Source organism: Euphorbia lathyris, chromosome 2 (assembly GCF_963576675.1).
Source record: "Euphorbia lathyris chromosome 2, ddEupLath1.1, whole genome shotgun sequence".
Classification (NCBI taxonomy): domain Eukaryota; kingdom Viridiplantae; phylum Streptophyta; class Magnoliopsida; order Malpighiales; family Euphorbiaceae; genus Euphorbia; species Euphorbia lathyris.
Genome location: NC_088911.1, coordinates 13,652,723 through 13,679,353, shown reverse-complemented (window position 1 = coordinate 13,679,353; position 26,631 = coordinate 13,652,723). Strand labels below are relative to the sequence as shown.

Genomic DNA, 26,631 nt, shown 5'->3' with positions numbered 1-26,631 from the left:
TGAATATTTTCGTTTTATGAAATTCATATTCTCCTTCAACTTTTTTTATTTTTTATATGTCTACTAAAATTTGTTGCTTAGAAACGAGACTGATTTCAAATTTTTTGAAATAAATACGTCATTAGATACATTTTCAGATTTAGATCAAATACTCCCGGCGCCAATCCAAGCCAACATCTTCGTCCGTATTCGGTGTTGAAAATGGCGGCAGTAGAAGTGGAGGCTCAAACCAAGGAAGAGGAAACGTTAGCTGTGGAAGAAGACGACGAGCACGACTGCAGGAGGTTTCTGCAGAAGTACTTCTTGCTGGAATGGAAGCTTGTCAAGTCCCTCCTCGACGAAATCGTTTCCAATCGCTGCGTCTCCGATATCTCTTCCGTCTACAAGATCCGATCAATTGTACTTCACTTTTTCCTCTCTATGTTATGTGTTTTTACTAAATCTCGTACTGTTTTTTCCTTTGATTATTATGTATGGTGTTTCAGATGGACAAGTACCAACAAGAGGGGCAACTGCTCGAGCCTTATTTGGAGACAATAGTTTCTCCATTAATGTCTATTGTCCGTAATAGAACAATTGAATTGGGTGTAGCTTCTGATGAGATTCTTCAAGTAATTCAGCCTATATGTATTATCATTTATTGCCTGGTCACTGTTTGCGGATACAAGGCTGTTATTAAGTTCTTCCCGCACCAAGTATCCGATTTGGAGCTCGCAGTTTCTCTCTTGGAGAAGTGCCATGGTACGGCTTCAGGGACGTCGTTGAGGCAGGAAAGTACTGGCGAGATGGAGGCGAAATGTGTGATACTTCTATGGCTTTCTATTCTCGTATTGGTTCCTTTTGATATTTCATCTGTTGATACTAGTATTGCAAATAGTAATGATCTTGGGGAACTTGAACCTGCTCCTCTTGTCTTGAGGATATTGAAGTATTGTAAGGATTACCTTTCTAGTGCGGGTCCTATGCGCACCATGGCCGGATTGCTTTTAGCGAAGCTTCTTACTCGTCCTGATATGCCAGTGGCCTTTAACAGGTATTTCTTATCATTAATGTTACCACTGAATAATAATGATTAAAGCTAACATTTTTGCTTAAAATCTGCGCCAATCTTCATATCGGTCATTTAGTCAGTTAATTATTCTTGTGGTGACAAGTAGCGGACAAAGTTTAGTTTTCCGTAAAGAGTCTATCATAGAGGTACATTTTGTTTGGTGATTGGTGGAGCTAATATGTAATTTCATTGGTGGTGCATATTTGTACCATTGCCCCTTGTTAACGGATAGAATCCTACAAATACATCTTGATTCATATTTAAATGGGATGTCCAATTACAATTCATATAGGAGAATATAAATGAACAAGGTTCAGGCTCAGCTTCCTATCATACATGTACATGAGTTATTTGGATACTGACGTGCTTCAAAGGAATCATGGGTGGGCAGATGGAGGTGGATTGTTGAAAGATGTTGGTATTTCATTACTTTTGGTAGCTTATTTATGCTGTTGGTCACTGCATTCAGTTATGGCTGAGCTTAAGGTTAACTGTAAGGTTCAACAAGCTAAAGTTGGTGGCAGAAAGGGCTGCGGGTATCCTCCTTGAGATGGATTTTATGCCAGTATTATATTTATCATTTATAATGAAGAGAACTGATATGTTATGGTTGCGCGGATTTTCTAATAACATATTGGAGTGTTTCATGCATTGGCATGAGATTGAGCTGTGCATTTATCATATATCACTGGGACCATAACAACAGTGGATTAACTTGCTGGGAGCCTTGAATCAAGCACAACGGATGTACTATTTGGTACCTTTAGTTACTACCAACGGAAATGGCTTCAGTCTTATTGGGGTTTCATGGCCTTGTGAGATTGATTTGTCTCAGTTTAAAAGCCTTCTACTATTATAGCCTGGAAAGTTGTTTTTTGTACTATTTTCACTTGCTTTCTATTATTTCTTTTCAGCTTCATTGAATGGACACATGAAGTATTATCTTCAGGACAAGATGATACTATGTCTCACTTCCGGTTACTAGGTGCTGCGGAAGCACTGGCTTCTATTTTCAAGGTTTGCCTTATATAGTTTCGTAATTCTTAGCTAAAATGCATAAATTGGGGGTAGTTCATAATTGTGTTCTGCATCTTTTTTTCACAATTTTTCTTCCAAATCTAAATTTTCAATTTTACAATTGTTTCTATTATAGTTTTAGCTTAACTCTCAAAAAGCTTTCATTGCATCACAAATTATACTTGGTTATCAATTCATAGCTAGCTCTTTCCGTTTGTTTACTCTTCATTTTTGTGGTGGTGAGTGGGTGTATGGGGAGGAACATTCTCTTTTTCTTGGATGACTTAAATACTAATGACTGTGGTCAGGCAGGAGGTAGAAAAGTGTTGATGGATGCTGTTCCTAGTATTTGGAATGATTCATCATCATTGGTGAAGTCTGGTGCTGCAGCTCGTAGTCCTTTGCTCCGCAAATATCTAGTGAAGCTTTCGCAGAGGATAGGATTAATTTGTCTTCCCCACCGTCCACCGACCTGGTGTTACGTGGTTAGTGTTTGCTAAATTTTTGGACCATACTGCTTTAGATTATGCATTTTAACTATGTCATTATAATAAGATAAAGCCACAGATAGACAATGTGTTTTATAGCCTACACACAGCTACACATTTGTATAGCTACAATCCATTGGTTTGTCTGTGGACTTGCTGTAAAAGTTCTCATGGACACCACAGATAATGTTAAAGGATTTTTTCTTCTGTCTATCGTGGTAGTGTGATCACAAGATCTCCTGTTATGTGCTTCTATAGTTCCTTTGCCAATTAATTTTGTGTTATCTTTTCATGTTGCTTACTTTTAGAACACATATATTTGTAATTCAATATATTTGTTACTTGTCAAGCAACCAATTAAAACAGTACTCTTACAGCATTCTCATCTTATTCATAGGGCAGGATCAGCTCACTTGGAGTTACTGTTTCCCTTACTGCTTCTGATGATGATATGAACATTAATGCCACCAAACCTGAAGAAACTGCAAACTTCATTGAAGAGGAAGATATGGAAATTCCTGAAATTGTGGAAGAGATCATTGAGATTTTACTTACTGGATTGAGAGACACGGTATGTGCCAAAGGGTGAGACCCTCCAATGGACTTGATTATGCCTTATTAAACTGGCTAGCTTCTAAAGCATAAACTTTGAGTAAATACAACAACAACAACAAAGCCTTAGTCCCGAAATGATACGGGGTCGGCTAACATGAACCATCATATATAACCGTGAAATCAAGTCGTGTCCGCGACACAAATTCGCTCCCTCCACTCCGTCCTATCCACTACCATATTTTCCTCAATTCCCAGTAAACTCATATCACTCTCGATCACCCTCCTCCAAGTTTGCTTAGGTCTTCCCCTACCCCTCACCACTACATCCCTTTGCCACTCTTCGGTTCTCCTAACCGGCGCATCAAGCGCTCTACGTCTCACATGGCCAAACCACCTTAGTCGGTTTTCTCTCATTTTATTCTCAATAGATGTGACCCCTACTTTTGTCCTAATTATTTCATTACTCACCCGATCTTTTCTCGTATGACCACACATCCATCTCAACATACGCATCTCCGCCACCGACATCTTATGGATGTGGCAGTGTTTCACTGCCCAACACTCCGTACCATATAACAATGCTGGTCTAATTGCCGTCCGGTAGAATTTTCCCTTTAATCTATTAGGCATGCCGGGGTCACAAAGGAAACCCGTAGCACTCTTCCACTTCGACCAACCAGCTTTAATCCTATGAGCAACATCTCCATCTACTTCTCCATCCGTTTGGATAATAGATCCTAAATACCGGAAGCAATCCGAGGCCTGAACAACTCTCCCATCTAGGGTGATTGTCCCTGCCTCCCTACTCCTATGGCCGCTAAACTTACACTCCAAATATTCTGTCTTACTTCGGCTCAACTTAAAGCCTCTAGATTCTAGAGTTTGTCTCCATAGTTCCAACTTCCTCTCCACTCCTTCTTTCGTCTCATCAACCAACACAATATCATCTGCAAACAGCATGCACCATGGTATACCATCTTGCAGTGAACTTGTTAGTTCATCCATAACGATGGCAAAAATAAATGGGCTTAGTGCGGAACCTTGATGCACTCCAATCGTAATAGGGAACTCTTCAGTCTTCCCAACACTAGTACGTACACTCGTGCATGCTCCCTCATACATGTCCTTTATGATGTCAATATATTTCCGCGAAATGCCTTTCCTTATCAAGGCCCACCAAAGTACTTCCCTTGGTACCTTATCATATGCTTTCTCCAAGTCAATGAAAACCATATGCAAGTCTTTCTTCTTATTTCGATAGTGCTCCATTAATTGTCTCATTAGGTGGATGGCTTCCATAGTTGATCTTCCCGGCATAAAGCCAAACTGGTTTTCCGAGATCTTCACCGTCCTCCTTAGCCTTTGTTCGATCACTCGCTCCCAAAGTTTCATAGTGTGACTCATTAATTTGATTCCCCGATAGTTGGCACAATCTTGGACATCGCCTTTGTTCTTATACAAAGGGATTAAGATACTTTTCCTCCATTCTGATGGCATCTTATTGTTTCTCCAAATTTTGTTGAAGAACTTCGTCAACCATTCGATTCCTCTTTCTCCCAAACATCTCCAAATCTCAATAGGGATGCCATCCGGTCCTACTGCTTTCTTCAACTTCATCTTACTTAATGCCATTTTGACTTCACCCTTTTGAATTCTCCGCAAGCATTCATGATTTATCATATCGTGATGGATACTTATATCTCCAACATCTTGTCTGCGATCTCCATTAAATAAGTCATCAAAATAGGACCTCCATCGTTCCTTGATATCCTTATCTCCAACTAGGACTTTCTGGTCCACATCCTTCACACATTTAACTTTTCCGAGATCTCGCGTCTTCTTATCTCTCATCCGAGCAATTCTATATATGTCTCTTTCCCCTTCTTTCGTATCTAATCTTGTATACAGATCCCGATTCACCTTTGCTCTAGCATCTCGTATGACCTTCTTTACTTCCCTTTTAGCCTCTTTGTATTTTTCGCAGTTCTCGTCACTCCTACATTTCCCCAATATTTTATAGGATTCTCGCTTACTCTTTACTGCTTGTCGTACTTCTTCTGTCCACCAAGATGTGTCCTTACCTGGTGGCATGCTACCTTTAGATTCCCCTAGAACTTCCTTCGCTACTTCCCTTATACTATGCTCCATCTTAGTCCATATCGAATCTATATCTAAATCCATATTACAAGTCCAAATATCTTTTTTGGCCATCTCATCCACAAATTTTTGTTGATTCTCCCCTTGCAGTTTCCACCACTTAATCCTAGTCTCCACTTGTGGTGTTCGTTTTCTCATACATCTCCTACTTCGAAAATCAAGCACCACTACTCTATGTTGGGTTGTCGTACTCTCACCAGGGATCACCTTACAATCAATATAACTCGTTCTCCAAGCACTCCTTATTAAGAAGAAGTCAATTTGGCTCGCATTACCGCCACTCCGATAAGTCACTAAGTGGGATGTTCTCTTCATAAACCATGTGTTCATGATACTCAAGTCATAGGCTGATGCGAATTCCAAAATATCATTTCCTGCTTCATTCTTATCTCCAAAACCATACCCTCCATGAACACTCTCAAACCCATCTCGCCTAGAACCCACGTGTCCATTGAGATCACCCCCCAGTACCATTTTTTCATCCCTAGAAACCTGTTGCACCACTTCCTCTAGGTCCTCCCAAAAAGCTTGTCTGATAGAGACATCTAATCCTATTTGTGGCGCATATGCACTAATGACATTCACAACCTCATCCCCTATCACTAGCTTAACACTCATAATTCTATCGCTCTTCCTAGACACCGCTACTACATCATCAATATACTCCCTATCAATAAGAATACCTACTCCATTTCTACCCTTATCCTTTCCTGAGTACCAAAGCTTATAACCCCAAGGAGCTATCTCTCTAGCCTTGGCTCCAACCCACTTGGTTTCTTGTAGGCACATTATACTTATTCTCCTCCTCTTCATAACATCTACAATTTCAGCTAATCTTCCTGTCAAAGAACCTATGTTCCATGTCCCAAAGCGTAACCTACTACCCTTACCCCTACCCCTACCATTACCGTGGACTAGCTTATTTACCCGCAACCCTTGCATATTTGACACCACCCCCGGGTCCTAGGGTGGCGCGCCGCTTCGGGGCGACGACCTAGCAACCCTTGCACATTTATCACTACACCCGGGTCTAGGAAGTGCAGCGCGTCGCTGAGTAGGGAACGCCCCAACGGTATTTATAGTATGGTTCATGTCATAAGATGTGGCTAAGTTTTACGCTGGCCGCCACAAACCTACCGCAATCCTCCTCCTTTGTCCGGGCTTGGGACCGGCTGTAAAGGCCACCAAGTGACCCTCACAGGCGGAGTTGGTTTCTGCAAATTTCTAGTAAAAACATAGCGCAGTCTTGAAGTTGGTTTCTGCAAATTTCTGGTTATTCACTCTCTTGACTAATAAGAGTCACATGTGAACATTGTGCTTTAATGATAGGCCTGATCACTTAGGACCTTCAGCTTCTGTCAGTTTCTAAAACATGAATAGCATATGCTCTTCACAAAGATATACGTGTTTGTACTTTGTACATATAGCTTTGATACATATATTATCTATGATAACAATTGAAGGGTGTTGAACTTTCAGCCTTTCACTATATTTTCCATTGTCATGGCTGATTTAATATTGACATTGTTGTTAATGTAGGACACTATTGTAAGGTGGTCTGCTGCAAAAGGTGTAGGCCGCATTACTTCCCGTTTGACATCTGCCCTGTCAGAAGAGGTCTTGTCATCTGTTTTGGAACTGTTTTCACCTGGAGAAGTATGCTCGTCTTGTTGCTCTCTGAACGTTATTGTTTAACTCTCTTTACAAATCATAAGGTGTCAGGCCATGATGAAATGTTGTTTTTTCCAGGGTGACGGTTCATGGCATGGGGCTTGCTTAGCATTGGCTGAGCTGGCACGCAGGGGGTTACTTTTGCCTGTCAGTCTTCCCAAAGTTGTGCCTTTTATTGTGAAGGTTGGATAATGTTTCAAGTTATAATGTTAAAATCATATCGATTTTCGTGTCCTCACAAGCTCACACTATTATGCTTTCTTGAAATTACAATGCATAACAAGTATTATGGTAAACTTGGTTTCATTTTCATCTCTCCTATAAACATCTGAAATATAAGAGAGAAATCTAAGTTTACTTCATTTCTTTTCCCTTGCAATTTTGTTGGTTTACTGATGTAATTTGAGATTGCCAAACACAATATCTTTGTGCAGTACAAATTATTCGTATTTGAGTTTATCTCTGTTACTTTAATTTACATGGTGAACATGATATGTGATTCAAATAATTATTTCTTTCTTCACACATTTAACCAAACATATTTAAATTCTCATTGTTAAAATTGATTGCCTGCTGGGTGTTGTGATTGTGATTTATAACCATTTTTATGCGTCTCCTCAAGCATCTCTTATGTGTGTTCACTTCGTATTGCAACTGACCTTTATATATTCCTTTACAGGCACTGCATTATGATATTCGAAGAGGTCCTCATAGTGTTGGGTCTCATGTACGTGATGCAGCTGCATATGTCTGTTGGGCATTTGGTCGTGCCTATTATCACGCTGACATGAGAAATGTATTGGAACAGCTTGCTCCGCACCTACTAACAGTGGCTTGCTATGATCGAGAGGTGCTAAACCTTTTTTTAGAGGATACTCCATTCTTTTTTTTATGTCATTTAACGTTTTTCATTAGGACCAATGAGATATTTATTACACTATTAAAATGACTGATTTAGCCTTAATAATTCTCTCCTAAAAGGCTAAAACTCTACTTTCCATGCCAAATTTTTCTCTCTCTTTTTTTTTTTTTTTTTTGTAATTATGATGTCCTAATTATAGGGTAGTTCGCATTAATACTAAACCTCTCTTTTTTTTGAAAAAAATACTAAACCTCTCTCTTAGTGCATATAAGGGAAAATTTGAGAAAGCCTTCCCAAAGTGCATAGGTATTATAAAAAAGTCATATAAAAATGAACAAATTGATGAACTTCAAACTCATTATAAAAAAACAGAGTAGTTGTTTGTTCAGTATTTTTTTCCTTGTACCCGACCGTCGTCTGTTTTATCATGCCAGAGTTTCTGACTTGTGATGCACAGGTTAATTGCAGAAGAGCAGCTGCTGCTGCTTTTCAAGAGAATGTTGGAAGACAAGGGAATTATCCACATGGCATTGACATAGTGAATGCAGCAGACTATTTTTCACTTTCTTCACGAGTAAATTCTTACCTCCAAGTTGCTGTCTCTGTTGCTCAATATGAAGGATATTTAAATGCATTCACCGAAGATCTTCTTTGTAACAAGATTCGACACTGGGTATGCACTGAATACTCCAATTTTATGCCTTAATTGAAAGTGATATTCATAGTTATTAAAAGCATGCCTTAGGCTCGAGGCCTAGCGCCTCAGAATGCCAAAGGTGGGCTCTGTTCCAAAAGCTCACGCCTAGGCACGCCTTTGTGCGGTTTTGTTGTTAAAAGAGGCTTGCATGGGCGCATCTCTTTGACTTAGGTTTTTTTTTTGTATTTTATACCTTCACTTGGATGCTTAATCTCCACCATTCATTAGAGTATCATATGGTGTCCCAAATAAACAAGGAAGAAAAAGAGAACAGTTATTTAAGACCAAAAGCAAAAAAAAAAAAAAAGAACAAATACGAATCTGTAGAAGTAGTTATTGGTTAACTCAGATTTATTGCATGGTAGAATATGGAGACTCTTGATGAAAAGAAGGTAAAGTAAACATAGGATTTGATTTAGCTTTTAAGTTTTATGATTATGAATTATGATTGTGGAAGAGTCAGAGTAGTTAACTTGGGATTTATTCCATGCTAGAATTTATGATTAAGATTGTGAATATTGTAAGTCGTTGTTTTCTATCACTTGCTGATGATGCTGAGTCAACAAGTCAACATTGTAAGTCGTCGTTGTTTTCTATTACAAGAATGATGCTGGGTAATCAAGTCAGCATAATTGTATGTAATCAAGTCAGCATGAAGTAATTCAACAAGTCGGTATAATGGCTGTGATCAGCATGGTACTGAGGTGTTAATACAGGTCAACATGGTCTTGCTGTGTTACCACTGGTCAGTAGGTCTTGCTGAGTTAGTACATTTTTGAGTAAGGATATTTTGGGTATTTTCACAATCTTGTAAAGGCTATAAAAGGTCTGGGTTGGGAAGTAGTTTCACAAGAGAGATTATTCTTAGACTAAGTCATTAGTGTACACTGTGATATACTAAGTTGGGGATTGGGAAAACACGAGAGTTTCTACAGAGGAAACTGTTTCAATCTTGTTGTAATCTCCATTGATTAGTGAAGTTGCTGGATGTAGGCAGTTAAGCCGAACCAGGGTAAATTCTGTGTGTATTCTTTTGATTGTTGTTTCAAGATCCAATCTGTGATCTTTGTGAACTTTGTTTATCTGTGTGGTTGATTGATCGTTCGAAGTATAGTTCAACAATTGGTATCAGAGCTAATCAAGAACAGAGCAATGGGTTTTACAAAGATCGAGATCGAGCGTTTCAATGGTAAGGGAGATTTTGCTCTATGGAGACAGAGGATGAAAGCAATCTTGGTTCAAATGAAGGTTGCGAAGGCTCTGAAGGGCGAGAAAGAACTTCCGGCGACAATGACGAAGGAGGAGAAAGAAGATCTTCTTGAATTGGCTTACAGTACGATCGTCCTGTATCTTGGCGATAAGGTGCTGAGAGAAGTCTCGAAGGAAACCTCAGCTGCTGGGGTTTGGCTTAAGCTTGAACAGTTGTACATGACGAAGACACTCACCAATCGAGTTTATCTTAAGGGAAAGCTTTTCGGCTTCAAGATGAACGAGGACAAGCCAGTTGAAGACTATCTTGATGATTTCTCAAAGATCATAATTGACCTAGAGAACATAGAGGTAAAGATTGAAGATGAAGATCAGGCCATAATGATCTTGAATTCTTTACCCCTTTCTTTCAGTCATTTCGTTGAAACCATGAAGTACGCTAGAGAAACACTAAGTCTGGAAGAAGTTCTTATGGCTCTAAAGTCAAAACAGATTGAGGCCAGCACCAACACTGAAGCTGCAGAAGGATTGCTTGTTCGTGGAAGGTCTGAGAAAAAGGACTCTCACAAGCCAAAGAACAAGAACGGGAAAAAGTCCAAAACTCCATCCTCAAGCAATAAAGAAGGCAAGGTCTACAAGTGTTTTCACTGCCATAAGGAAGGACATTTCAGAAAAAACTGTCTTGAGAGGAACAAGAGTCACGGTCAGCCTAAAGATCAAGGCGAAGCCGCTGTGGTAGAAGAAGGTTATGAGAGCGCTGAGGTCCTTGCTGTCACTGATAAAGATCCAAACACTGACTGGATCTTGGACAGCGGATGTACGTTCCATATGACTCCCAACAGGACGTGGTTCGAAGACTTTCAAGAAGAAGGTGGGAGGGTTCTTCTAGGCAACAACAAGTTGTGCAAGGTACTGGGTCAAGGCTCCATTAGGCTGAAGATGTTCGATGGTCAAGAAAGGATTATGACCGGTGTGAGGTATGTGCCAGAACTGAAAAGAAATTTAATTTCTTTGGGTACGCTTGATAAACAAGGATACAATTATAGAGCCGAAGGGGGTATCATAAGAATAGCTAGAGGATCTTTAGTTGTTATGAAAGGTACCATGAGTAATGGCCTATACACATTCTTAGGTAGTACTGTGTTAGTCTCTAAAGTAAATCTCACCGAGTCTAAAACTGATAGAACCAATCTTTGGCACCTTAGACTATGTCACGTGAGTGAAGTTGGTTTACATGAACTTAGGAAGCAGGGTTGTTTTGGTAAAGATCACATAGGAAAGATAGATTTCTGTGAGAACTGTGTCTTAGGGAAGTCAAGTAAAGTCAAGTTTCCTAAGTCAGCAATACATAGAACCCAGGACATTCTTGAGTACATTCACTCTGACCTATGGGGGCCAACAAGAACTAAGTCTCATGGTGGGAGGACCTATTTTATGACCCTTATTGATGATTACTCTAGAAGAGTATGGGTTTATATTCTAGCTCATAAGAATGAGGCTTTGCAAACGTTCAAGGATTGGAAAGTGTTAGTGGAAAACCAAACAGGAAAGAAAATCAAAAGGTTGAGAACCGACAATGGTTTGGAGTTTCTTGACAAAGATTTCATCACTTTGTGCAAGAAGTCAGGTATAACCAAACATCATACCGTTCCTGGAACTCCACAGCAGAATGGCCTAGCAGAGAGGTATAATAGGACTATCCTAGAGAGAGTTAGGTGCATGTTAATCCAATCCAGTCTCCCTAAGTCTTTCTGGGCTGAAGCAGTGCAAACTGCGTGTTACCTAATCAATAGGTGCCCATCATCTGCTATAGGTTTTAAAACACCTATGCAAATGTGGTCTGATCACCCAGAGGATTATGAAAAACTTAGAGTGTTTGGTTGTTCAGCTTTTGCACACGTTAGACAGGAAAAATTAGAACCTCGGGCTCTAAGATGTGTTTTTATAGGCTACCCTATAGGAGTCAAGGGCTATAAGTTGTGGTGCCTAGAACCTGGTTATAAGAAATCCATAGTCAGCAGAAATGTTGTGTTCAATGAGATGGATTTTCCTTATCAGAAAAACCAAGAGAAAACTCAGTTAGAACCGAGTAGTCCTAAGTCCATTCAAAACCTTGAGAGTGTTAAGAATGAGGTGGAGCTTGAAGAAAATAGTGAAAACACCCGTATAACCGAGCAAGAAGTCAGTGATGGTAATTCTACTGAGTCCAGTCAAAGCTATAGACTTGTTAGAGACCGTGAAAGAAGAGTCCCTAGGGCCCCGGTTAGATATGGTTTTGAGGACCTTGTAGCTTATGCATTTAGTGTTGCTAAGGAAGTACAAGAATCTGAACCTGTAACCTATAGGGAAGCTGTGAATTCGGTTGACAAGGAACAGTGGCTTAACGCTATGAAGGATGAGATAAAATCCCTTGATGAAAATGAAACTTGGATTTTGGTAGATAAACCTCCTGATAAGAAGTTGGTCGGTTCAATGTGGGTGTTTAAAAGAAAGGAAGGGATACCTGGTGTAGAGAAACCTAGGTTTAAAGCTAGGTTGGTGGCCAAAGGGTTTACTCAGCAGGAAGGTATAGACTTTAATGAAATCTATTCACCGGTTGTTAAACATAGGTCTATAAGGATTATTCTCTCTCTTGTAGCTCGTTTTGATCTAGAATTAGAACAGTTAGATGTCAAAACAGCTTTTCTTCATGGAAACCTGGATGGGGTCATATATATGCAACAACCAGAGGGTTTTGAAATAGGAGGTAAAGACCAGCGGGTATGTTTGCTTAAGAAGTCTCTATATGGTCTGAAACAGTCCCCTAGACAGTGGTACATGAAGTTCGATGAGTTTATGATAAGTCAGGACTTTCATAGGTCTAGTTATGACTGGTGTGTGTATAGTAGAGACCTTAGTGATGGCTCTAAGATTTATCTCTTGTTATATGTTGATGACATGCTTATAGCTTGTCACAACAAAGCAGCCATAAATCAGTTAAAGGCACAACTAAACACACGGTTTGAGATGAAGGATCTCGGGTCAGCACGGAAAATTTTAGGAATGCAAATTTCTCGAGACAGAGGAAGAAAGAAGTTGTTCCTAAGTCAGTCAGTTTATCTGAGCAAGGTGTTAGAACGTTTTGGTATGACGAATTCAAAGGCCGTTCTCACTCCACTTGCAAGTCACTTCAAGCTGAGCAGCAAGCAGAGTCCTCAAACTGATGAGGATGCTGTGAGTCTCATTAGCAGGTTCATGGCAAATCCAGGAAGAGCACATTGGTCAGCGGTGAAGTGGGTGCTGAGGTATGTCAAAGGCTCACTGAGTAAAGGTTTGAGTTATGGTGGAGCTGAAGCCCTAGTGGATGATGTAGCAGGTTTTGTTGATTCTGATTATGCTGGTAGCATTGACACCAGAAAATCCCAAACCGGGTACGTATTCACTGTGTTTGGAACAGCAATAAGTTGGAGGGCAAGTCTACAGTCAGTTGTGACTCTGTCAACAACCGAGGCTGAGTTTATTGCCGTCACAGAGGCAGTAAAGGAAGCAATGTGGCTGAGAGGAGTCTTAACGGAACTTGGAGTGACACAGATTGATGGTTTGAAGATTTACTGTGATAGCCAAGGAGCTATACATCTGTCAAAGCACCAAGTATTTCACGAGCAATCCAAACACATAGATGTGAGAATGCATTTCGTCAGGGATGTGATTAGCACTGGTACTGTTCAGGTGGTGAAAGTGGGAACTGAAAATAACCCAGCCGACATGCTGACCAAATCTGTTTCAAGTAGTAAATTTGAACATTGCTTGAAACTGGTTAGGATGGTCAGTGGTCCTTGAGTGTATTTTCTTCACTAGTTGATGGAGTGATTAGAAAGACAAGGTGGAGATTGTAAGTCGTTGTTTTCTATCACTTGCTGATGATGCTGAGTCAACAAGTCAGCATTGTAAGTCGTCGTTGTTTTCTATTACAAGAATGATGCTGGGTAATCAAGTCAGCATAATTGTATGTAATCAGGTCAGCATGAAGTAATTCAACAAGTCGGTATAATGGCTGTGATCAGCATGGTACTGAGGTGTTAATACAGGTCAACATGGTCTTGCTGTGTTACCACTGGTCAGTAGGTCTTGCTGAGTTAGTACATTTTTGAGTAAGGATATTTTGGGTATTTTCACAATCTTGTAAAGGCTATAAAAGGTCTGGGTTGGGAAGTAGTTTCACAAGAGAGATTATTCTTAGACTAAGTCATTAGTGTACACTGTGATATACTAAGTTGGGGATTGGGAAAACACGAGAGTTTCTACAGAGGAAACTGTTTCAATCTTGTTGTAATCTCCATTGATTAGTGAAGTTGCTGGATGTAGGCAGTTAAGCCGAACCAGGGTAAATTCTGTGTGTATTCTTTTGATTGTTGTTTCAAGATCCAATCTGTGATCTTTGTGAACTTTGTTTATCTGTGTGGTTGATTGATCGTTCGAAGTATAGTTCAACAAATATGATTTAGTATTTGTTGCATTTAGAATTTATCACAATTAAACGTTAATTGTTGTCATTTATGGTTTTATATTTTTCATTCTTTAGCGCGCCTTTAATAACTATGTTGATGTTGACTGTATAAATATATAATTTTTTCTTTTGCCCCTCTCTTCTAGATAGACACATTAGTTTTCCTTTCGATGACATTCTATTTTAACAAAAAAGGGGTGGCAAAAAAGATGGAAGATATTACTTGATTGCAAGAGAACTTGGAGAAAGATGAGAAAAATTAACTAATTCACCAGGGGATACACCTTCAAAGCCCCAAATAAAAAAACTCGTGCTGAGACAAAAAAAATAGTAACCGGGAATATAACTCTTGGATTTCTGACATTTGATTGTCACAGCATTTGCATATTGCCTTAACCTCTGTTCCTGTCCTTTCAGTAACCTTGAACTCTCTCTCTCTTTAAAAGCATGCAATTTCACTTGATGTGCCTATGACCACCATGGTTGAAGTTATGAAGAGCACGTAATTGGGTTTCCTTTTAGCAGTCAATTTTGCTGGGTGTGGGTGTGGGTTTCAATTTCTTTTGTTTTTTGCTGGGACAAGGGCCGAACTAAAGTGATCAGTCATAAAACTATCATAGCACTTGATAAATTGCATCATGCGCCTTTGTTTTTTGCTTTACCATTTATCATACATATATTCTTGTTTATTATTTAGTTTTAAATTGATTGGTTTCTTTAGGATAAAGGCTTAAGAGAACTTGCTGCGGAGGCCCTTTCTGCTCTTGTCAAATATAATCCTGATTACTTTGCGAGCTTTGTCTTGGAGAAGTTGATTCCTTCTACCCTATCCTCTGATCTATGCACACGTCATGGCGCAACCCTGGCTGTTGGAGAAGTTGTTTTGGCTTTAAATCGGTGTGATTACTCTCTTGCCATTGGTTGGTATACCCATTTCCTTCCTTCAGGCTCTCTAGTTTATTGGAATGCTGCCAAAACTTCTTATTATGTTCTTTATGACTTTCAGTTCAGGCTTTGTTTGATACCTTGTGATGTTTTTACTTATAAGGATTATGTTTGTGCTTCACATATTTATTTGGGTAATTAATTTATTAGTCCCTATATTTTGACAAAACACATTGTTTAGTCCATGTATTTTTAAAAACACATGGTAAGGTCCATAACCTTTTTCTCAGTGAACTGTTTAGTCCTTCCGTCTGTTTGTTAGATTTTTTATCGTTTATAACTTCGAAAATGACTAAATTATCCTTTACTATTTACCTTCAAACTTCAGAAGAGGAAATCCAATTTAGAAGAAGAAGCTATTTGTATGGAGAACAATAAAAAGAACAGACCCAATGCTTACGAACTTGAACGATTAAGAAGAAAATCAAGAAGAATAACACTTAAAGTTGATTTCAGATGCATTAGAATTTAAAAGAAAGGAAAATAAAGGAAAAGAAGAATGCAAATCCAAATTGACTAACAGAATCTTCATGAGAGTCTAACGGTAGGGACTAAACAGTTCACCGAGAAAAACGTTAGGGACTAAACAATTCACCGAGAAAAACGTTAGGGACTTTACCGTGTGTTTTTGAAAATACAGGGACTAAACAGTGTGTTTTGTCAAAATATAGGGACTAATAAATTAATTACCCTATTTATTTTATTTCTATTTGCAGACTCTTGGAAATGTTGTTAGTTACTGCCTGATCATTTTATCTCATAACTGTGAAGTATGTTTTCCTGTCATAAATTGAATTTATATATGGTGGGAAAAGAAATATCAAAAACCGGCTTGGACTTGTTCCATTTGATGAACTTACTTACGAGTGTGCCTTCGTCACCTTTTGTAGAATTTTTTTTCTTTGCTACATTAACTGAGCAGATTGGTCTTTATCATGAAAGAACAGGCCGGTTCATAGAGCAATTAGTTTCGGTTTACTGCTATTCTTATGAAATTACATTAGATTATTTTGTGGACAGTTGATGGTAGTCATTATGTGTAAACTTAGATAATGGCTTAATTATGGTTCTCAAGACCACTGTACCTCTGACGTTCGATTTTGGATATGGTAATGGGAGTTTGGTTTCAAATTGATCAATATACTGCAGAAATTTGTTAAAAGAATAGTGAAGAAAATTGCCTTTTACTTCCCTGGTTGTAGTGCATTTAAATAGATTGCTGTTTTGATTGTGAATACATGTCTGATACACAAATTTGGCCAATTTCTCCATTTCAGATAGGGAGAAAGATATAGTCGGCATAGTTCCTGCTATTGAAAAAGCACGTCTTTATCGTGGGAAGGGTGGAGAGATAATGCGTTCTGCTGTTTCCCGGTTTATTGAGTGCATCTCACTGTGTCGCTTAAGATTAACAGAAAAGATAAAACGGAGCTTGCTTGATACACTTAATGAGAATTTGAGACATCCTAATTCTCAAATACAGGTTCAGTCTTTATTACTAATCCTTCTTAGGTTTCTTTTTGCTGATAATTACATGTGTAATTTTGAATTATACTTTTTACATAATCTACAGAATGCTGCCATTAAAGCTCTGGAGCACTTCGTACAAGCATACTTTATCAATTCAAAAAGTGGAAATACATTTGGTATGACATCAAAGTACCTGGAACAATTGACTGATAAAAATGTTGCTGTAAGAAGGGGATCAGCATTGGCTCTAGGTGTTCTGCCATGTGAATGTCTGGCTGAAAGGTGGAAAGATGTACTTTTGAAGCTTTGTAGCGCCTGTGAAATTGAGGTATAGTTCTTAAAAGATGCTGACCTTATTAACATTCTCCAGTGTCATTATTCTATTATGATATTAACGTTGCTTATTTTCTTTGCAGGAAAACCCTGAGGACAGGGATGCTGAAGCACGAGTAACTGCTGTCAGGGGACTCATTTCAGTTTGCAGGACCTTAACTCAGGAAAGAGAATGTTCTGCAGAGGACCGTATCTCCTTGTGTCATCTGATCAAGGAAGAAGTGATGTCAAGTTTATTTAAAGCTCTAGATGATTATTCCGTTGATAACAGAGGTGATGTTGGTTCTTGGGTTCGTGAAGCTGCTATGGAAGGCCTTGAGGCATGTACAAATATCCTTTGTTTTATGGATTCCATTGGAAAATCCAATACAGTTGAGTCTTCCCTTGAGATGTCTGAAGATCCTGAGAATGTGCAATTGCTTTTACTTTTTGATTCAAATCTTGCTACCCATGTGATTGAAGTAATCATTAAGCAAGCTGTAGAGAAAATGGATAAAATTAGAGAAACTGCTGCAAAGGTTCTCCAAAGAATTTTGTATAACAAGACAATATGCATCCCGTTTATTCCGCATAGGCAAAAACTAGAAGAAATTGTTCCTAATGCAGGAGACTTAAAATGGGCTGTAAGTATGCCTAGCATCTTCTCTTCTTTGGTTTGTTACATGTTTGAGTACTATGATTAAGAAGAGGCTGTTGTAACTTTCTTGTAGGTGCCCTCCTTTTCATATCCACGGTTTATCCAACTACTTCAGTTTAGTTGTTATAGTAGATCACTGCTGTCTGGCTTAGTTATTTCAATTGGTGGATTGCAAGAATCATTAAGGAAGGCATCACTCTCTGCGTTGTTGGATTATCTTCAAGCAGAGGAAACTAAAGACCCTAACGAGAGAAGGAAAAGAGAGGATATGTTATCTTCTGACTTCCTGTGGCTGCTCGAACAGTACAAAAAATGTGATAGAGTCATCGTACCCACTTTGAAGGTAGCATAAGTTTTTTGCTAAATAAGTTCAAACTTTCCTGGTGTGTCATGGAACCAATTGAACTAAAAGTTTAAGCTGATAGTTAAAGGCCCAATTCATATTAATATCCGATGTTTTTCAATAAAAAATTGTGTATTGAAGAATTCTTCAGAAGTTTCTTTTTCTCTCTTTCTTCTTTTCTTTTTGCTTAATAAGCAAGCAAATTAAGTATTTGTGAAGTATACACTATAACAACTGTTAAATAGTTTTATACTTTTACCTTTATTTTTTTGTAGTTTGTTCACGAAGCTTTTCTTTATTTGTTTCTCTTGTGTATTTCAGACAATTGAGATTCTTTTCAGCAAAAAGATATTCTTGGACATGGAGGTTAGTTTGTACTGCTTTTAAATTTACTTGTACTAGTCGGTTTCAGAATCTTATTATTGCAAGTTACAACTAGAGATTTCTTTTCCTTTGGTTGTTTTTCTTGCATTTATGTCTTTTTTTTCTTCATATTATTGCTAGCTGTGGCAAGTGAAAACATATTATCTGTAAATGAAGTGAAATTGCAAGTATCTTAGGTATATTATATGCTAATGTTTCATTACAACTCTAATTGCTATATTTCACATCATGCCACAAAATTATAGGGAGAAATTTCAGGTTTTAAATCAAATTCTCATAGTTTGTTTGTTCTCTCTAATCTGTTCGTTGTTAGTTTTCTGAAGGGGGTGAGTTTGAATATGACCTAGTTGATTCTTATTGGCTTGTTTGGTTCAGCTGTTGCTGGTAGCTGACATTAGCTGATTTTCCTTCCAAAATAGCTATCAATAACTTTTTCTCAATCCTAACCAATCACTTTATATTTATTGTATTAAAACAACAAAAAGGAGCTATAAAAAAAGAGAACCAAATAGACACTAAATTTATTAACACATCAAACACGGAAGATATCTCACTTAGTTATAATATGAGGATCTATAATGGATTTGTAATGTTTCAAATGCTTCACTTGGGATTAGTATATAGGTTGATACATCTATTAAATTGTTTTTTCCAGGTGCAGTCTCGGCCTTTTGCTGCTGGTGTTTTAGATTCCCTTGCCGTTGAGTTGAAAGGATCCAAGGACTTCTCTAAGTTATATGCTGGAATTGCAATACTGGGATACATTGCTTCACTTTCGGATCCTGTAAATACTCGGGCTTTTACTCATCTTCTTGCTTTCCTTTGCCATCGATTTCCCAAGGTATGTGGCTTAACAAGTTCTCAGTTTGGTGCATGATTGAGTCATGTCATTCTCCATTGTTTGTTCGGCAAAATGTACTTGCTATTTGGGCCTTGAATTTTGCCTTTATTTTTTTTTGTTAATTGAGACCCTATGTTACATGGAAATGGAACGGATGCGGAAACTGAAATGGAATCAGGGAAACGATATTTATAAAACATAAAGGAAGAAGAAACATGGGGAACGTGTCAATAATAAAAAATATGGATATGTCGATACAATTTTAAGATTATGAGAATGTATGTTTTAATATATATATATATGTGTGTGCGAGCGCATTAAAAAAAGGGTAAATTTCAAAAAAAAACCCTGTGGTTTCACTTTTTTGCCAAAAAAGGATTGTGGTTTTTTTCGTTTCAAATACAGGACTGTGCCGTTACACTATTTACGGATTTGGTGAAGATGCCGTTAATTTGCTGACGTGGCTGAAGGGCAATTATGGGTTTTTAAAAAAATTGGGATAAATTTTTTTAAAAAAAACTCTGTGGTTTCACTTTTTTGCAGAAAAAAGATTGTGGTTTTTTTTCTTTTCAAATACAGGACTGTGATTTATTCCATTACACTATTTACGGATTTGGTGAAGATGTCGTTTATTTGCAAACGTGGCTGAAGGGCAAATATGAGTTTTTAAAAAAAATTGACTATAAAAGGCCTTGAACAACCATGTGAGATTGCGCTCATGCGAGATTTTATAGTCAATATTGTAGCCACAAAATAGTTATAAAAAATTCATCGGTAAATATTGTAGACCCAAAATAGTTATAAAAAATTTATTGATCAATTTTTTTAAAAATCCATATTTACTCTTCAGCCACGTTAGCAAATAAACGACATCTTCACCAAATCCGTAAATAGTGTAAAGAATAAATCACAGTCCTGTATTTGAAAAGAAAAAAAACCATAGTCCTTTTTCTGCAAAAAAATGAAACCACAGGGTTTTTTCTTAAATTTACCCTAATTTTTTTAAAAACCCATAATTGCCCTTCAGCCACGTCAGCAAATTAACGGCATCTTCACCAAATCCGTAAATAGTGTAACGGAATAAACCACAGTCCTGTATTTGAAACGAAAAAAACCACAGTCCTTTTTTAGCAAAAAAGTGAAACCACAGGGGTTTTTTTTGAAATTTACCCTTAAAAAAACTATATACAAGGCATATAATAGATGAAAAAGAGATTTTTTTTTTTCCATTTTGAGATGACTTAGAACGTATTAGGGATTTAGTGAATATGTGATGTGATTAACAATAATCTACTTTTGAAAAAACATTGCATCCTGAAAACGAGTATCCAGATTTTAAGTAAATTATTTTCGATATTTTTTTTTAAAAAAATTCACGGAAACGTGAAAGCCTTTAAATTTGGTAAAAGGCATTAATCAAAGTTTCCTAACAATTTCCGAGAGTTTCGGTTTCTGAAATGGATACGGAAACGTGAAAATTTTAAAATCTAAGTTTCCGTGCAACATGAGACCCTATACTGTCCGAAAAGTCGAAGAATATAATAATGTGTTTTGCATGATTCTTTTTGTGTCAAGTGGATGATCTAACAGAAACGTCTGAAATGGAAATTCTTTATCTAACTCAGATTAGGAAAGCCTCTGCTGAACAAGTTTACCTTGTGCTCCTGCAAAATGGGAATCTGGTGGCTGAAGACAAGATGGACAAAGCACTTGAAATTGTATCGGAGACATGCTGGGATGGTGACATTGAGGCTGCAAAACATCAAAGATCACAATTGTATGATATTGCAGGTCTTGAACCAGGACAACTTCTGAGCAGCAGAGATCTAATATCAAAACGAGATGGTGCGAAGAGGCCTACGACTAACGATGAAAATGCCTCTTATTCTTCACTCGTTGAATCAACTGGATTTTAACAGGTACTTAATTCTGTTGTCCTCTTTTGCATTTGCTGCATTCATTTACGAGTTTTGTCCAAAGTTTCCTTATTCGTACTTGTGTCAGTGTGTGATTATTGTCTGAAATTAGTATTTATGACAACCGTGTTCATTAGATAGATCTGTGTACATTTTCTATCTGCGAACTTCTCTCCGGTCCACTTCTTGAAACTTATTCGTTCACAGCTGTTGTATCATCTTTAGATGCTGGAAAGCTGCCTTTATTTATTCCCCCATCGTTGATTCGTTGGGTTGATTCGTTGGATGGTGTGCGGTAAAGTGTCTTTCTTGCTCGGTGATCAGTCAGTGAATTCATTCTGGGCCTTCGGTCTCATGAACTTAACTTCCTTGCCTTTCCGTGCGTGAACTGCTAGTCGTTGAGGAAATAGATCCTTCGTTCATTTTTATATAACGTTTTATATTATTAACGTGCTTTAGATAATTTTTCTTCTTCCCACGTTTGCTGTTATTTATGATAACAAATGTTGCATATGTTTCATTATATAAGTAATTCTAGGGTATTTCACGCAAATTAAAAAATACAATTAATATAGAGTCAAAATAATGAATTTATATCGGTTAACTAAAAAAATTTCTCTTTTATATAATGGTTGAAGAATAAGCCTTGAAATGTTAAAAAAACACATTGACACTTAAATTTAATATATTTGGTGAAAAAAGTAAATTGTGGAATGGATGGAGTAGATTAGTATTAAAATAAGGCAAAAAAGCATTTGAGGTTCCCGATCTTTCCAATTTTAGTGAGTTGAGCCATGATCTTTTATCTCAACACATCATCGTTTATTTTACAGCTCAAAATAATGTTTTTACATTTTTTCATATATTCACAATACACAAGAAAAACTTCTTTCTAGTTTTTTCAAAATACAAATTTCGCATTAATGAATAGTGCTTTATGTACTGATTTTTATATTCAAAGTTATCTTTTCCGGTTATCATGTGTTTAATGTGGTAAAAAATAAAGGATTAAGGGCTGAATGTGGTGAAATAAAAAAGGCAAATTTACATGGAGATACACTTTCGAAAAACAATCTATAATTATGCCAAATTATAATTTTGCACTATATCAAACTAAGTTTACATTTTTTATAAAGTAAGTCTTACTTTATAAAAAACAAAGAATAGAAGACACCTAAAATCATTATTTTTAATATGTTTTAAGCAATGTTATAAAAACCGGACCGGACCGGCCGGTCGGACCGGAAATCGGCAAGCAGTCCGGAGTCGGCCGGTTTGTTGGATCTTCAACAAACCGGACTGGCCCGGAGTTGAACCGGAAACCGGTGCAACTCCGGTTTTTTGAAGATTTATAAAAAAATTAAATAAAAAAATAAAAAATACAGATCTGGTTAGAAGAGGGAGATGAACTGAGAAGAGGGAGATTGCGAAGAGGGAGATGGAGAGAGAATAGATAGGCTTCATCTCATCAAACATTTGGTTTATCATATGTCTAAGTTTCCATGGTGCTGCTTGCTTGTGTTATTGTTGAGGAATAAATGAACAATGCTGCTGGGTGAATTTTTTCTCAACCAAAAAAAATTAAAAAATGAAAGTCAGTTTAGAAAGTTAGAAGAGAGAGGAAGGAGATGAAGGGTTTATTTTGAAGATAACGTGTGAAAGTGATTGACAGCTAAAATCACATTTCAAAACCCACCAGATTTTAGTATTTTACCTCCTACTCCTACTCCTCTTTCTCTTTCTTACTTTTATTGCCATTCTTCAAATTTTTTTAAAGATAAACTAAATAGAAACAACCCTATTCATATGCCACCTTAATAAAAAAAAAAATAATAATTAGATTAATTTTGTATTTAAAAGAATATTTCATTATATATTTAAGTTTTAATTGGTAAAAAAACAAAAAAAAATAAATTAAAATTTGTTTATAATTTATTTTGGATATATATAATTTAGAAAAATAATTTTAAATTAATATATATTATATATAAATATTATTTATTTATTACGTCATCCGGTTCGACCAATACGAGCCATCCGATCTGACCAAGTGATCCGTGACCCAGTTACAAATCCGGTTTGATGTCCGGTCCGGTTCTGATAATATTGGTTTTAAGAATTAGAGTTTATAAATGGCAAAATGCATGATTAGGTCCCCGATCTTTTATTTTTTGGTTCATTAAGTCTTTAATCTTTTATTTAGATATATTAAGCTATTGATCATTTATTTTTGGTCTCATTAAGCGATCGATGACCAAAAAAAGTAATTTTGAACATAAAATTGGGTTAAAAATACATTATTAATTTCATCTGTATTTGAAATTATTAAAAAAAGACTTAATGTATCCAAATAAAAGATCAAGGGTTTAATGAACCAAAAAATGAAGGGTAATTAATTTATTAGTCCCCATATTTTAACAAAACACACTGTTTAGTCTCTGTATTTTAAAAAACACATGATAAAGTCCCTAACCTTTTTCTTGATGAACTGTTTAGTCCCTAACTTTTTTATCAGTGAACTGTTTAGTCCCTGCCATTAGACTCTCATGAAGATTTTGTTAGTCAATTTGGATATATGTTCTTCTTTTCATTTGCTTTAAACTTTAATGCATCTGAAATCAACTTTGAGTGTTCTTCTTCTTGATTTTCTTCTTAATCGTTCAAATTCGTAAGCATTGTGTATTTTCTTTTTCTTGTTCTCCATACAAATAGCTTCTTCTTTTAAATTGAATTTCCCCTTCTAAAGTTTGAAGGTAAATAGTAAAGGGTAATTTAGTCATTTATGAGGTCATAAACGGTAAAAAATCTAACAAATAGACGGAAGGACTAAACAGTTCATTGAGAAAAAAGTTAGGGACCTTACCATGTGTTTTTGAAAATACAGTGACTAAACAGTGTGTTTTGTCAAAATATAGGGACTAATAAATTAATTACCCAAAAATGAAAGATCAGAGGCCTAATAATGCTTTTTGCTTTTATACATTAGGAGTTTAGTATATATTGTTTAGGGTTTACAATTTATAAATTGGAGTTTAGAATTTTTAAATTAGGACGTAAAAACATATTTTATTTGTTATATATAGAAAATAATAATGTATTTAAAATTAAATTTGATACTTTAATTTAGTTGTAATTTTATAATTAATTATGATATTCACCGAAGAATTGGACCTAGAGAATAATTTTGATGTTACTTCCAAAATGAATTACTGAACTCGAACGCCTGAAAAAGAAGAAGATTTGGAGGTCAAATTCAATTGAATATCAAATTCGGTTAATAATGCATGACTCGTTTTATGTGTTTTATGTATCTGTCACATATGATGTTCCATTTTCTGTAGCTCAAAATGTGGTTGTACAGTTTTGTTCTAGCCATACTAAACCTATAAAAAAAGGGTTAAGGTGTAAAAATACCCCTAATGTTTTGGATTATGAGTAATTTTATCCCTAACGTCTAAAATGGTGCAATTTTACTCCTAACGTTGGAAGCCAAAAGCAATTTTACCCCTAACGTTGATAAATTGGGTCAATTTGAGAAATAATTCATTAAACTGTCTTCTCGGTAATGAATCTTGTCATTTACACTTCATACGTGCATCATTTTATCAGTAACAAATCACAAACATATGTTTGGATGTGAAAAAAATTTAAAAAATATACTGTCTTTTTGTACGAATTAGGCCAAAAAATTCACCGAATTTATAAATATTAATCTCCAATTCTATTATTAAATTATAAAAAAACATGAAATCCTTTTTTTAGAATAAATTGTTATGCAATTCGTGTAGAATAAGAACAAAATTATTTATGTTTTATAATAGTGTTTAAAATTGACTCAATTTATCAAAGTTAGGGGTAAAATTGCTCTTGGCTTCTAACGTTAGAGGTAAAATTGCACCATTTTAGACGTTAGGGGTAAAATTGTTCCTGATCCAAAACGTTAGGGGTATTTTTACACTTTAACCCATAAAAAAAAAAAAAGATGTTTTTAAACTATTAAAATGCAATCTCAAATGTAGGTAAAATGAGTAATGCATTTTGGACCGAGTTTGATGCTCGTAGATAATTTTTAGGTAACCATCGATTTAATGCATGCGGTTATGATTAATTGGGTTAAATTGAAAAGCCAAGGAATGACAATGCATTTTTTTTCCTTAAATAAACAGATAAAAAAAAAAAAAAAAAAGCAATTTCAAATGTAGACGAAATGAGTAATGGATAGTTATTTTAAGGATATTACTAAATACTGCAACCAAATTCCTTATCACGACACCCATTGGACAATTTTGTCCTTGGCATAAAAAAAATTTCAAAATTGGGAATTTTTTTTTGAGAGAAAATTTAAAATTTAGTCTAAACGGATGCCGCATCCGTTCCCACCATGGGTCGAGCGGTACGCCGCATCCGTTCCCGCCATAGGTCAACGGTATGCCGCATCCGTTTAGGCCAAATTTTGAAATATGTAAAATCGTAAAATTTTTAGTGACGAAAAATACTAAATCATTTAATTTTTTTATGATGAAAAATTGTCCTATTTTTTGTGACGAAAAATGAAAAATCGTCATGAAAAATATGTATTATTTTCATGAGTTCTTTGATAAAAAAGATGTAAATCTTAATGTTTCCGACTCGTAATCATCCATTTTCGGGGTTCGGATTGTCACACATCAATTATTTTCATAATTTCAATTATTGTTGTTCGGATTTATGATTTTGGAGAGAGAATTTTCAGTTTTTGTCAAAATTATGAGAAGGGTAAAAAAATCCAAAAGAGATAAGGAATTTGGTTGCGGTATTTAGCAGTTGACTATTTGAATCTGTTCAATTATAATTGATTAATTAGTCAATGTGTTCAAACTAAAAAAAATACGGAAATTGAATTAAGAGCCTAAGAGTGTGTTTCTTTTTTTTTAACTGAAGAGCCTAAGAGTGTGAAAACGGATAATCATGTTATAATTGCATTATGTGATCTAGGGATGGAGAGATAGGCGGACACGGTGGGCCAGTCGACCCTCCGACAATGGAAAGATAATGAAAAAGGAATTAGAATTACTGACAGAAATTTTCCGATGTTAGAACATATAGTTTTCTGTGTTTCTACTTTTTACCTAAAATATGTGTTGAGTTACTAGTGTAATAACTAAAAGGGTTGATTACTACTAGATGCTTTGTGGTTACACGGATTGTTAGATGGGTATCTGTGGCATTTTTCGTTAGAAATGCAACCAAAATTTGTATTTTTTTCACTGATTGAAAGCAGTTTTGGATGTGTAATGTGATTGTAGAAAAACTTTAATTTAAATTGTAAAAAATATATTTTTTAATAAGTTTAAATACAGATAAAATTAGTAACGTCTTTTTAATATAATTAGATGTTCACAACTTACTAATTTGATAAGCAAAGTTTAATGTGATAGAAAATAAATGATAAAGGGCTTAATATATCCAAATAAAGAACTTAATGAACCAAAAAATGAAAGATGATATTTTTTTTATCATTAGGTACTTAATATGTATATTATAATTAGTTAAAGACTCAATGCATCAAACTTCAAGATTATGGCTTAAT

At 36.2% G+C, this 26,631-nt stretch overlaps 1 protein-coding gene across 4 annotated transcripts; it reads left to right on the top strand.

Moving 5' to 3' along the window:
• The first annotated feature begins 60 nt into the window (after positions 1–60).
• On the top strand, positions 61–26,278 carry LOC136216732 (tubulin-folding cofactor D). 4 transcript variants are annotated; one of them, XM_066003288.1, is made up of 18 exons: positions 61–399; positions 486–1,033; positions 1,966–2,068; positions 2,377–2,553; positions 2,954–3,127; positions 6,808–6,924; positions 7,018–7,122; positions 7,619–7,789; positions 8,259–8,474; positions 14,915–15,113; positions 16,416–16,621; positions 16,712–16,936; positions 17,025–17,564; positions 17,652–17,921; positions 18,243–18,287; positions 18,961–19,146; positions 20,772–21,065; positions 26,037–26,278. In XM_066003288.1, exons 1-17 carry the CDS (start codon positions 202–204, stop codon positions 21,060–21,062), a joined length of 3,771 nt encoding a protein of 1,256 aa, XP_065859360.1. In that variant the 5' UTR covers positions 61–201; the 3' UTR covers positions 21,063–21,065; positions 26,037–26,278. The 4 variants fall into 4 exon arrangements, with proteins under 4 accessions (XP_065859360.1, XP_065859359.1, XP_065859358.1 ...); XM_066003287.1 differs by lacking the exon at positions 26,037–26,278 and adding an exon at positions 21,270–21,642; XM_066003286.1 differs by lacking the exon at positions 26,037–26,278 and adding an exon at positions 21,288–21,641.
• Positions 26,279–26,631: the final 353 nt, after the last annotated feature.